The 13,747-nt window shown below is 50.4% G+C and overlaps 1 protein-coding gene across 1 annotated transcript in view; it reads right to left on the reverse strand.

The window, feature by feature from the left end:
* TBC1D22A (TBC1 domain family member 22A) overlaps positions 1 to 13,747 on the reverse strand; it is a 319,915-nt gene that overhangs the window by 109,335 nt on the left and 196,833 nt on the right. Inside the window, exon 10 of the mRNA XM_060165087.1 lies at positions 7,528 to 7,603. Within this exon, the coding sequence (XP_060021070.1) occupies positions 7,528 to 7,603 (76 nt within the window). The remainder of the gene's footprint in view (positions 1 to 7,527; positions 7,604 to 13,747) is intronic.

Below are 13,747 nucleotides of genomic sequence, written 5' to 3' on the forward strand. Positions count from 1 at the left end.
ATCAAAACTACAATGAGGTATCACCTCACGCCAGTCAGAATGGCTATTATCAAAAAATCTAGAAACAATAAATGCTGGAAAGGGTGTGGTGAAAAGGGGACCCTCCTGCACTGTTGGTGGGAATGTAAATTGATACAGCCACTATGGAAAACAGTATGGAGGTTCCTTGAAAAATGAAAAATAGAACTACCATATGACACAGCAATCCCACTACTGGGCATATACCCTGAGAAAACCATAATTCAAAAAGAGTCATGTACCACAATGTTCACTGCAGTACTATTTACAATAGCCAGGACATGGAAGCAACCTAAGTGTCTATCGACAGATGAATGGATAAAGATGTGGCACATATATACAATGGAATACTACCCAGCCACAAAAAGAAACGAAATTGAGGTATTTGTAGTGACATGGATGGACCTAGAGTCTGTCATACAGAGTGAAGTTAAGTCAGAAAGAGAAAAACAAATACCGTATGCTAACACATATATATGGAATCTAAAAAAAAAAAAAAAATTGGTACTTATGAACCTAGTTGCAGGGCAGGAATAAAGAGGTAGACATAGAAAATGGACTTGAGGACATGGGCTGGGAGGGCAAAGCTGGGTCAAAGTGAGAGTGGCATGGACATATATATACTACCGAGTGTAAAACAGTTGGCTGGTGGGAAGCAGCAGCATAGCACAGGGAGATCAGTTGGCTGGTGGGAAGCAGCAGCATAGCACAGGAGATCGGCTTGGTGCTTTGCGATGACCTAGAGGGGTGGGATAGGGAGGCTGGGAGGGAGGCTCAAGAGGGAGGGGATATGGGGACATGTGTATGCATACAGCTGATTCGCTTTGTTGTGTATCATCAACTAACACAGTACTGTGAAGCAATTATACTCCAATAAAGATCTATTAAAAAAAAAACTGAAGTAGGTTCTCACGGTGTTTTCAGTCAAAAGATAGCAATTCCATTTACATTATCTTATTTCACAAAAGATGCATGAGCATAGAATCCAAGGTGAGCCTGCCCCACAGGGGGCCCAGTCCCCGGATTCAGTCACAGGGGCTCTAACTGCAGCCTCTCGAAGAGCCCAAGGGCTGAACTTGGGGGCAACTAGGGATCATGCAACCTCAAAAATTGACATCAGATGTAACAGACATAAGGACAATAAAGGTACAAGGTGTGTCACTCAGATACACGGCAAAAATGTGAAATTTCACTTTCAAATATGTGTAAACATTCCAGGTGTAATCTGGAGTGAAAATCTCCTCCAGTACTTTGTATGGTGAAATTCTATCAGTCCATGGTGTGTTAATGTATATTTATTATTGAAGCAGTAAACTACTCAATGATTGGTGTGAACCGTTAACCTTATGTATAAAAATTGTTTCATAAGTAGGGAACAGACTGATGTTAACAGAAATGCTGAGAGCACCCGCTCTTACCTCTGAACTTCTCTCTATGCCTCACCCATTTCTCTGTCCCCAGTCTCGGGGCCAGGCTCACCCGGCCCAGGCAGCAGGGCCCTTTCCCTTCCTCCTGACTTTTGTTGCAGCACGTGACTCGGTTTGGCCAATGAAATGCAGCCGAGCACCGGGGACCACTTTCTTTCAGAAGCACAAAGAGCCTGTGACCAATCCCCAGAGATTTTCCCTGCATCACAGGAACTGGGCCAGCAAACTCCTGAAGGCGGCTGCTCCATCAGCCTGAGTCCCCCGGTGAGGACAGCACAGACCAGAGCCCTGGGCAAAGCCACAGAGGACGTGCCATGTGGGTGAGAGGCAAACGTGTGCTGCTTGAGCTGCTGAGGTTTACAGGCTGTCTGTCGGGGCTTAGGGTTAGGGTTAGGGTTAGGGTTAGGGTTAGGGTTAGGGTTAGGTCTGTCTGGCCAGCAACAGGGGTACCTGGCTTCCGCCCACCGGGGACTTTTGCCCTCATCACTCAGAGTTTGGCCCACATGCGCCTTCGATGCACTCCTGGTGCCAGGCCGTGTGCTCGGACACTGCACGAGAGGGTTCACATCTAACCCACCCCGAAGCAGCAAAGGACACAGCGTGTGCACTCAGGCAAGGAGTGGTGGCAGCCCACAGAGGAGAGGGAACTGGTGCTGATGGGAGAGGGAAGGGAAAGGGGGGAGGCAGCAGCAACACAGAGGGAGTCAGGGGCACCGCAGGAGGCTGGCCCCTGCCCGCGACAGGGATGTGGGAAACAGCTCACAGCACCCAGAGCAAAACCCATCCACGGATGTCAGCATCCTGCTGCATGGCAGGCAGACCTGCTCGCCCAGGGTACATGCGCACCCCTCTGCTTACGGGTCCCCTCCAGGGTCTGCAGACACAGGGAACAAGCACCGCAGCCCCCACACGCCCACCACTGCTCCAGCGTGTGTGAGCAGAACCTGAGGACGTGGTGAAGACTCTAGTGTTTGCGGGCTGCAGCCAATAAGACCAACCAACCAGTCCTTGTCTATTGGAGGCCCTGAGGCTTGGACGCAAACGACCACGCGATGGTGGGTGGTCTCACGGAAGCACTGATGCTGCCTGGCGTTTCTCTGAACGAGAGCTCTGTGCACAGCCTTTCCCAGAAGAAGTCTGAGCATCGTGCAAGTGGCCCCAGGAGAACAGAGGACCGCGAACCACATCTAACACCGAGGGCTAAAGCTATTTCTCCCCAAGACAGAAGAAACTACATTTGATAAGAGATTAAGAAATCAATGTTTTTTTTAAAAAAAAGGTCTGAGGCTGCTTTTTGGACGAATGAGAGCTACATGAATACTGACTCCAGGCCACTCCCTTCCTCAAGGCCACACGCTGGCCTTTGTCAGATAAGCTCTGTCTCACCCGATTATCAACAGCTGCTGCCCCTGGTCTCCCAGACTCAATCCTTCCATCTGCCCACCCGCAGCCAGAGTGCCCCAAAGAAACACCAAATGTCCCTCAGCTGGGCTACAAGGTGGCCTGCTGGAGGCTGACCGGCCTATGGCAGTAACACATTTGCACAAGAAGTGGCTTGCTCTGCTCCAGGGCCAAAATAAAGCACAGTTTGACAGAAACAAGAAATCCCTAGGCAAGCCCTTGCCCCAAAAATGTGACCTAAGCATTCACCTTGTAGAGGCAGGTAACTGTTAGAAATGGGTTCTGCTAAGGTCGTAGCAGACGCTCATCCAGACCTCCCAAAGCCTTTCCAATTTCCCAAGAGCCAGTGCTTTGATCTCCCAGACCTCAGACCCAGTCTCGGTATTTTCCCATTCTCGGTGGGATTTCGTCTTCCTGTGGTGATTTCATCTGGCTCTACTCCTAAGCTGCCCATATACCCACTCCTTTTCCCAATGACCACCTGACTCTCCCAAGGCTGGATGGGGTGCTGACCTGCCGATCTCCAAGGGCTCTGAAGTTCACAGTAATCGTGGTCCCCTGCTTATGCTGCAAGAGCAGGCGTGTGCACTTCGTCTACTTTCCTTCTTGATTACACAGCTTCCTGGAGGCAGTGAGAAACAATGCAGATTTAGGTGGCCTCTTGGACTTTCATTCTTGAAGGGTATTTCTGCTGGATGTCGACACTACGGTGACAGTTATCATTCTTCCTGCACATTGAACATATCTTCTTGTGCTTTTGTTGAGAAGACAGTTCTCAGACAGCCATTCTTAGAAAATAATCTCTTACTCTCCTTGCCTTAAAAATTAGTCTTCAATTGAATTTTACTATGATGCGTTTACATACAGTTTTCTCTTTATTCTCCTGAAGATTCAATGGGCTCTTCAATCTGTGAATTGGTTTATTTCAGTACTTTTGGAAAACAATGCATCATTATCTCTTCAGATTCTTACTCACTCTCCCTCGTCTCCTTCTATGACTCCAAATAAGTACATATGCAGCTCTCTAACCATACCTTCTCTTACTTTCTATATTTTGCATATTCTTATCTCTCCATGTTTTGTTTTGGCCATTTTCTTCCAACCCATCTTCCAGTTCACTACCTTTCTCTATAGCTATGTCTAATTTGTTAAATCTGCCCACTGACTTTTTAATTTGGTTATTGTATTTTTCAAATCTTTTATGTAAAATCATATAGTTTCCCACTACCATGGCAAACATTCTCAAGATTCTCTTTTTTATATTTCTTCATACATAGTAAGGAGAATAGTTTCATGGTCTATGCGTAAGAATTACAGAAACTTAACATCTTGTGGGCCTGTTTCCGTTATCTGTTGTTTCTGTTTGTTCTCACTTAAGAAGTCTTGAATGTGTGTGTATTTTTGACTATGTGTAGATCATTTTAGGTGGGGAAAAAAAAAAAAAAGCAGAAACAATTTGAGGAACAATTTTCTGGTAACTTCCTCCAGAAAAGATTTTTTTTTGCTTCTCCCAAGCACTCTACTCCAGTACAGAAGTGCCGTAATCAAGGTTCAAACAACCCTGGTTCTCTCAGGTGATGTAAACCTGGCCTGCAAGACGGCACAAGGGCAGTTTCACTTCAGTTCCACCCTGACAGTTGGTCTTCTGGGTCTCAGAAAGTACCTGGGCATTTTCTGCACTCCTATCCTCAGGTAGGCTACGGTTTGATCCTTTCCCTCCATGAAGCTGTCAAAACTACAAACCACGTTGGGATTCTTTCTTCTGGATTAGCAAGAACCCTCAGAACAACAGTGGCCTTCAGGGCTGGGCTCATCTCTCTGGTTCCAGCATTCTTCCAGAATCTGGCCAGGAAGTCCTTGTCTCCTTATTAGCAGTTCAATGCTTTTACGAAATTTGTTTTCTTTTTACCTTCTTTGTTTTCTTTTTTTCTCTCTTTCATTCTTCCTCACCACCCTCCATTTGTTTGTTTGTTTGCTGGCTTTAAAAAACAATCTTATCCATTTTTCAGGTCTCTTCAGTGAGAAATCTGGTTGGAATTACCTAGCCCACCACCACTGGCAGTGGAAGGTCCTCCTACTCTCACCTTCGACATTGCCAATTCAGTGGCTCAAGGCTCCATCTCTCATTGTGTGGGAAGTTCTGAAAGCTCTGCCCCCAAAATTACAGACTCCTCTGGGGCTTCTCACTAGCCAGCTTACCTCTCTCGAGACAATTACCACCCACCGGGCGGTCTCTCAGGCTGCTGCCCATCACCTTCCTGCTCGGCCTCCATTACAGACACGACCCTCTGTCTTCAGTCACGCCACCTTCCTGTCTAGGGAACAGACTTTTTCTAAAGATGTGGGGGTAACAGAGAGTAGGGTACCGTACTACTCAAAATAGAAAACTACTTTAGAGAACTTTTCAGAAATCCTTTAGCCAGCTGTCACAGCTAGAAAATAAGACAGTGACTTTGACCCTCTCCTAATCTTCCCCACCCCCCGCTGCCCCCCTCCCCTCGCTGCCACCCTCCTGTACCCCTGGGCCTCTGCCCTCCTCTCCCTCTCCATTCTCTTCTGACTTACAACACTACTATTGGAACTCCAAAATTCCTCTCACTTTTCCTTGTGTAGCAATTTAGCTCTTTTCTAAACTATTCCCATCTGGGTCAAGCCCATAAAACCTCAGCTTTCTTAATAACAGGTCCATGAAATTGTGTTCCTTCACCAAATTGCCAAAAAGTTCTGAAATCAATGCTGTCCTTGCCCTGAAATGCAAAAATGGGGCAGTTTTTTTTTTTTTTTCTAAAGCAATATTTTCCTCCTAGTGTATCCTGCCGTCCCTGCACAGTCCCAAGACCACAAATTCTTTCTCCAGGAGGACAGTGAGAGAAGGGGGCCTACAGGACACTTCTCCCCGGGGCTGCTGAGGGGTAAGAGCCCAAACTCTGTCAATTCTGCTACTTCCTGCTTGAAAAGCCTGGGAATTCTTCTGAGGCCATCGCAGAAGTTCTTCCAGGTTTCACTGGAAGAATAGTTACAAACAGATTACAAAGTCTAACCGATTACCAAAAAGAGCCTCCTATGTTGTGAAGAACTGATCATTTAAACAAATGAAAATGCCCTCCTCAGAAGCTGCAGGAAAATAAAAATGGGATTCCCTGAAAAGCCCAGATCTGGCTGGGCTTCCTCTGGTTGCTGCTGCCGCTCTCTGAAACCATCACCCAGCAAACCCGAGATGTGCTTCTTCTAAACCACAGCTCTGGAGAAAATCAACTCAACTATTTCCCAGACTGTAGCCCTGGAACACATAAGCACCAACCGCAACTTTCCAAGCTCCACAAAAATACAAAACCTGCCTTCTAAGAGACACAGGAGGAAAAGAAGAACTGCTAAGGAAGTGTAATTCACAGCTCCTGCCAACTGCATTTCAAAGAACGAAATGAGGCTGGGGGAAAGGTGTGAAACTGCTAGCAGGGAAAAAACCCAAGAGCGTCCAACAAAGATCTCCCCGTGAAGTTAAGAATAAAGGTACATAAATGCAGTTACACAAGCCAAAAACGGTACTTTGAACACGTAGCTGCAAAGCAGCTAAGTACACTGAATCGAAGTATTAGTGGAAGAACTGTGTAGAGCTTCATAATATGGAAATGAGGCAATAACCATCAGATGCAACTGAAAATCAGATTCAATCAAGGAACAGAATGGAGTTGATAATTTGTATGACTCCATTTCATAATGTCATTCAAGTGCCAAACCAAGTGCCTTTCTTGGGAAGATGATTACCGATATACCTTCTACTGCTGAAGGTACAGCAAGGGGAAGAGACACCGGGATAGGCCTGTCCTTGGAAGGCAGCCCTGGAACACGGGCAGCGAGTCTACGTTTTAAGCAAAGCATGATTTCTCTGCAGGTTCAGTGAAGCCATTCACCAAGCTCACACCTGGCGCCTGATGACACAGCCTGTGTCTTCTCTGCGCATCACCACTGACCAGCCAGCTGGTGTCACAGATCCATGCCCGGTTCTGCTCGGTATCCCTCTGTTAATGCTCTGTTCATTAATTTAACAAACTATCAGGAGAGTATGCTTGGAATGGGCAGCATTATCCCTCAACTTTAATTAAACTCTGCTATTGCAATATGACAGTCAGCACATCATAGGGGGAATTATTTTAAGGATGAGGGTAGAAAGTATTTCAAAGCCCCCACTTAAACAGGAAAGCATAATCTAAAATGGCCGAGCACATACTATAATTTTTCTATAATATTAAAGACGTTATTTTCAGACTCAGTAATTAGTTGGATTCCATGGAGAAATTACGCCAGCATCCCTGATAGCAGAATGATGTGCAGAGGCAGGAACAGCGTGCCAGGCGACGGCCATAAACAACCCGGCTGCCACCCAGATTATGGCCGCCACCGGGCCTAGCAAGGAGTAAGAGCTGCCTGCTTCTAGGACGCACCCATTACTTCCTGCAAAGCGACGGCACTGAATTCTGATTATATCGCCTTTGTAAAAGGAATGACAGCGGCACCTGCTGCAGCGGTGGGTGGTCTCAGAAGAATGCGGGGAAGGCGCAAGCCCGGGGCCACGGGCTGGACGAGGACGGCATCCTGTCAGCTGTTGGCCGGCAAGTCCTGAGCCTTCCACCACCTTCTCCCCCACCCCACAGGGAAAGGGGAGCCCAGGAAGCTGGCTTACCATCGATCCGGCTTACGAGTTCTTCCAAGATTTTCACTTTCATTTGAATCCCAGGTTGAGCAAAGGTGTAGTTGTCCTACGGGAAAAATAACAACGAATATCACATGCATGGAAAATAAAACCTGCTTTCCAAAGGGGAAAAAGGCAGCGGGAACAAAGGTGAACAGTTTCACAACATAACAGGTTCACAAAGTGATCAACGCACAAGGCATTAGGCTGCGTTACACCACCAGTGTGCAGCACGAACCAGAAGGTGAGTCCGACACCCCCTGATGTCAGAGGGGAACACACCGATCTCAGGAATATTTAATGGGGCACATCTATGTAAATGCAGATATTTACATTTAAAGTGAACGCTTGACTCGCCACCACGGACGTGGAAGGCGGGCAAAGGCGCCACCACCCAAGCAACACAGGCTCGAAAGAGACCAAGGAGCGAATTATTCCCTGAAGCCCCAGGAGGGACGCAGCCCTGCCCACGCCTTGATCTACACCTTGATCCAGCACCCCAGGTGCATGGCAGCCTTCTGGCCTCCAGGACGATGAGGTAATAAATGTGTGTTTCAAGCCACGACGCGCTGCACCTGCGGGTCCTTGAACTAGAGTGAGCGCATGGGGCCTCGGGCCCTGGCGGTTCAGGGGGGATCCTGCTGGGTCGGTGTTGGGAGAGGATGGCTTGTCCTCAGGGAGGCACGGGGGAGGCCCCAGGACATGGGAACAGCACTCCCGGTGCCACCCGCCCCAGGACCTGCGAGGGGGGCTCCAACGACACAGCATGGGGGAGAGGAGGACCTTCACACCAGCAGCAGCGTCGAAGGCTGAGCAGTCAGACGTGGAGGGCTCTGATTCCAGCACAGTCGGCACTCTGGGTTTAACACGCGTGCACACACACACACACACACACACACCCCTCCTAACGAGAGCAGAAGTGGCAGCCACGATGACACAGAACTTAAAATGCCTACAAGGCAACAAGGATCTTTTTCCCGCAGAAACAGAAAATGAGTAAACTCAGACCTAACTTCTTGCTGAGGTTTCTCCCAAGTCGATTTCAAGTGACAGCCTCTGAATCCAACTGTCACATCCCCGCGAGGGCAAAACCGAGGACAGCTCCGAGCGGTGCCCCGACTCAGAGCAACCCTGAGGTCCCACACGCGCCCTGCTCTGCGCAGGGGGACGGTGCTCCTGGGGCGGCTGCCACAGGGGCCTGGCGTGATGTGCCCTCTAGACACGGTGACAAGCTTGTGCGCTCTGCCACGCTTTGAAGGCTTGTGAAGCGAGGGCTTTCACAGACTGGCACTCAATGGACAGGACCTCTGGGCCCTGAAAGGCCTGTGCGTGTCCTGGTGAGACACCTGCTGAGCACAAGGTAAGCACGAGCCGTGAGCTTTCACGGACTTAGACATTAACGGGCAACGGAACTTCTGGTTTTGGACTTGAACTTACAAGGGTTGGCCTTTAAGACAATTTCTCTCTGAAACTGGGTAACATAAGGAGATTTATACTCAAATGCGGGGCAGGCTGTGTAGCTGGAAGCTTACACACTGGCATTTCACCTCATGGTGGAATTTCTGATGAGACAGGTGGAAGAGTCAAGCAGGACATAATTAAGGATGAGAAATAAACTAAGGGTGGAGGCCTTACAGATTATCGAATTAATGTTCAATTCTGACACGTTTCAAAGCCATCAGGACCAGGCTCTAACGTCCCCTCCCTGGCGTCCCAGGAGAATCCTCAAAGGAGCGGGGGTTCCACTGGGGGCTGGCCTGTCCCGATGGGCTGTGGGCTCCAAGGCGGGCCATGCCCCCGGCCGAGAAGGGACCTAATGGTTATGCAAACAGCCAACTCTCAAACCCGGGGTCTGCTTCCAAGTGGAGGGAACTCAGTTGGTGCCTCTCCTGCACTATCTCCATCCCCAGAAATACTCACCCCAAGAAGGCAAGTTCAACTGCTAAGCCTGGGAGACTAAACAGCCAGTAGGTTCAGCCCTCCTTCCAGCTCTCAGCATCGGCTGATCCCCCAGGAAGGTTACTCCCCCAAGGGAGGTTGCTCCCCACAGAAAGACTGTTCCCCCAAGAAAGCTGCTCCCCCAGGGAAGGCTGCTCCCCCAGGAAGGCTGCTCCCCCTAGGGAGGCTGCTCCCCCGGGAAGGCTGCTCCCCCTGGGAAGGCTGCTCCCCCGGGAAGGCTGCTCCCCCTGGGAAGGCTGCTCCCCTGGGAGGGTTGCTCCCACCCTGGGAAGGCTGCTCCCCCAGGGAAGGCTGCTCCCCCTGGGAAGGTTGCTCCCCCAGGAATGCTGCCCCCACCCTGGGAAGGCTGCTCCCCCAGGGAAGGCTGCTCCCCCTGGGAAGGTTGCTCCCCCAGGAATGCTGCCCCCACCCTGGGAAGGCTGCTCCCCCAGGGAAGGCTGCTCCCCCTGGGAAGGTTGCTCCCCCTAGGGAGGCTGCTCCCCCAAGAAGACTGCTCCCCCCATCCCCGGAAGGCTGCTTCCTGGTACAGCTCTGATGCACGTGAGGGGGTCCTGCCCAGGCCCAGCGCTGGCTCTGACAGGGTGGGTCAGCCTGAATGATCCTGGGATTCAGTCAGCCAGGTTATTTGGCTCTCACACTAAGACAGGATTTCAAGCTTCTCATTTAGAAGAAACAAAAGTTATTCTTTGGCCATCTGCCACTATTTTATTTCTCAATTTGTTCAAAACCCAGGTAGGGCAGATGAGTTCTCTTGAAAATCCAAATAATAAGAAAAGAATGACACCCGAGAGTCTACAAAAAAAATCTGTATTGTGAAAGGACCTGAGAAGACTGACAGGTGTGGCCTTGGCATCTGGATCTAGGCAGGGGGCGGGGGGCAGAGACGACCACCCTTCAGAAGGGGCACAGTGTGGTGGGCTGAGGATGGCCCCACAGTAGCCAGGAAGCCTTTGAAGGGCACACCAGGGACATTCCAGAGCCAGAGGCTGAGTTGGAAGGTGTGAGGGGAGAAGAATGTTCTGCGGCCTCAGGAGAGGCACTTGGCACTCAGGCCACCCAGCAGGGCTCCACCAGCGCCCCTCATCTGACCGTGGGTTCTGCCCACTTCAGGCAGGGGCGCCACCCCCAGCATGCCATCCAAACCCGCGCCGGCAACGCACCTGGCACAGAAAACGTCTGCTGAATAAATGTATGACTAGGCTGGCAAAACAGGAAGTAATAAGGACGTAAATAAGAATGCGGTATATTTACAGAAATAGTAACAGTCATAATATTAACAAAACTCCGTGAAAAGTAACCATGCATGTCCTTTCAAACTGAAATTTGAGTTTGTGTCTTTAAGAAACGATAGAATATGTAAAACTTATGGGTCAGAGGGAAGGAAGGAAGGTCTGAAGAATACAACGACCTTTTGGGCAATGTTTTACAGAAAGTGAAGTCCGTAGCAGACGGACTTTACCTTTCTGCTTACCTTTTTACAGAAAAAAAATAAAGTAATGCACACCAGGCTTGCCTCGCATATGCTGCCGTTCCCGCCTCACCCTCCAGCAATAACAAACAGCATTTTCTGTGCTCTTCAGAAGACAAGCAGAATAAACTCTTCTGAAGGAGCATTTCAGAGAAGAGCTGGAAGATACACTCATATCGGCTTAGCCGGAAGGACCGCAGCACCCGCCTATTAAAACTCCCAGCTCCCAGAGAACTGAGAATCCCTCTTACCTCTGACAAGGGGCTGCCCCCAGACCAGAGACGCAAGTCCTCAGCAAGTCCCACACCCCTTTCCTGGCCAGTCTCACTCTGAGAAAGCTGCTTTCTTATGCTCAAACCACACTTGCCTCCCTCACCTGCCCTGGACCTGCGACTGGAACGACTCAGCAATACAAGGCCCCATTTCAGGCACCCTGATGATCCAATCAGTGCAACTGATGCATCAGTCCATAGAAGACAGAACCACAGCAGACTGGGAGCTCTTCCCTCTGTGCAGGAAACACTGCCTGAGTGCCTCACACGTGAGACAATACCCCGAGGCCAGAGCAGAGACGGTGCGGAAAAGCAGGAAAAGCGGAAAAGACTTCCATCCTGAGACAGGCCCGTGTGCAAGGTCGGCCCTCCCTCAGCCAGCGCCTGGGACCGAGCATTTCGGGTGTTCCCACCTCTCCCGAACCAGTAAGAATGGCTCGCTGGCCTCAGCTGAGCACCGTGGTTTACGCCAAGCTCCTGCTTTCGAGGTACCTATGTGAACAGCCTCGGTACAGATCCCAGGCGCAGAGCCTCTACCGAGCTCCCGGCAGACAGTGACAACTCATCGCTGGGGCGTTAGGCGTCTCCTGCGACTCCACCGGGGCGGGACTCCGGGCAGCTGGAGTCCCCGGGCCTTCTCCCTTGGCCGCTGCCGCTTCACACGACTGCGCTGGGAGGAATCACGGCCGGGAGCACAGCTACATGCTGGGAGTCACGGGACCCGGGGGCAGTCCTGGCCCTCCCAACACAGTTGGGCAGGAAAACAGCACGGGCCTCCCGTCCAGAGATGACAGTCCGGTCGTTAAGCAAACGTTCATCACGCAGGCCACGCAAATGCGCATGGGGGCTGGCTGTGCCCTGGGGAGCCCGGCCGCCATGGCACAGAACGGGGGCCTGACCTGAGGACCACGCAGAGAAGGTGAGGCCCGGGCCGAGACCCAGGGAGAAGGAAGCTAGGCACACTCCAGGCGTGGAATGAAGGCCAGTGCGGCAGGAGGGGCCGCAAGGAAGCTGGCGTTGACGGGAGAAGACCATTCCGAGGCTAGAAGGCCACGTGGGGATAAAGGGTGAGTCCCCAGCAAAGCTACAGAAGGAAGCTACTGACACGGAAATGGGGAGCCACCACGGTTACGAGATTTGCATTTGGAAAAGATGACTCTGGCCGCAAGGTGGGGCGTAACAGAAGGGACCAGACAGGATGCAAGAGGTCAGCTACAAGACCAAAGCCAGAATCTGGGCACGAGAACCACGAGAGCATCCCACTGGCGACGCAGTCAACCCAGGCTGTCCAGGCTCCACTCAACGAACCGTACTGCTTGGTTTTGTGAACTTGAATGTAGGGCTTCTCACTTATTCCTGTGAACTCGTTTGTTTGATTGGCTCTCAGCCGGAACTGCAGGCAGTGGAACTCATTCTGCACCTTGATCGTGTCATCGATCACATTAGCTGTCCTTCCAAGCTGAGAGGCAGCGCGTAAACTCACACCCTCCACGTCTTCGCCACGGTCTCTGGGAAGAGGGGAGAAGGACGAGGACAGAGCTCCGTGATGCCTCTCAGATGGAAGAGCATGTAAAAGTCTATCAAGGGCTTCCCTGGTGGCGCAGGTTCACTTCCTGGGCAGGGAACTAAGATCTTGCTTCAAGCCACCGCTCACTGCTGTCTCGCCAAGATCAACAGTATTTGAAGGGAGTAAGGTAAGTTATAGGTAAGTTATAAATACGTGCTGGGCTTCCCTGGTGGCACAGTGGTTGAGAGTCCGCCTGCCGATGCGGGGGACACGGGTTCGTGCCCCGGTCCGGGAGGGTCCCACATGCCGCAGAGCGGCTGGACCCGTGAGCCATGGCCACTGAGCCTGTGCGTCCAGAGCCTGTGCTCCGCAACGGGAGAGGCCACAGCAGTGACAGGCCCGCATACCGCAAAAAAATTTTTAAAAAAATAAATAAAATTAAATTAAAAAGTAACCACTAACTAAAAGAAAAGTGGGGAGAGGAGAGATGGCCGATAAGCCAGAGTGAAAACTAACAAGAATAATAAGAAAGTCTCCCTGAGTGAAAGGAGCCGGTCTCAAAAGACTACACACTGTGTGGTTCCACGGAAATGACATTCTGGAAGAGGCAAAACCATGGAGACGGTGAAAAGGCCAGTGGTTGTCAAGGGTTCAGGAGAGGGAGGGATGAACAGGGGGAGCACAGAGGATTTTTAGGGCAGTGAAACTACTCTGTATGATACCATAATGGTAGATACACGTCATTATACATTTGTCCAAACCCACAGAATGTACAGCACAGAGAGGGAACCTAATGTCAACTATGGACTTTAGTTAATAATGACATGTGGATACTGGCTCATCAACTGTAACACACAGGCACCACACGAACGCAAGATGTCAATAACAGGAGAAAGCTTGTGTGTGCGAGGAGGCGGCAACAGAGTACATCAAACTCCCTGTACTTTCTGCTCAATATTTCTGTAAACCTGAAACTGCCCTAAAAAACAAAGTCCATTAATTTAA

This window comes from Lagenorhynchus albirostris, chromosome 11 (genome assembly GCF_949774975.1).
Source record: "Lagenorhynchus albirostris chromosome 11, mLagAlb1.1, whole genome shotgun sequence".
In the NCBI taxonomy this organism is placed as follows: Eukaryota; Metazoa; Chordata; class Mammalia; order Artiodactyla; family Delphinidae; genus Lagenorhynchus; species Lagenorhynchus albirostris.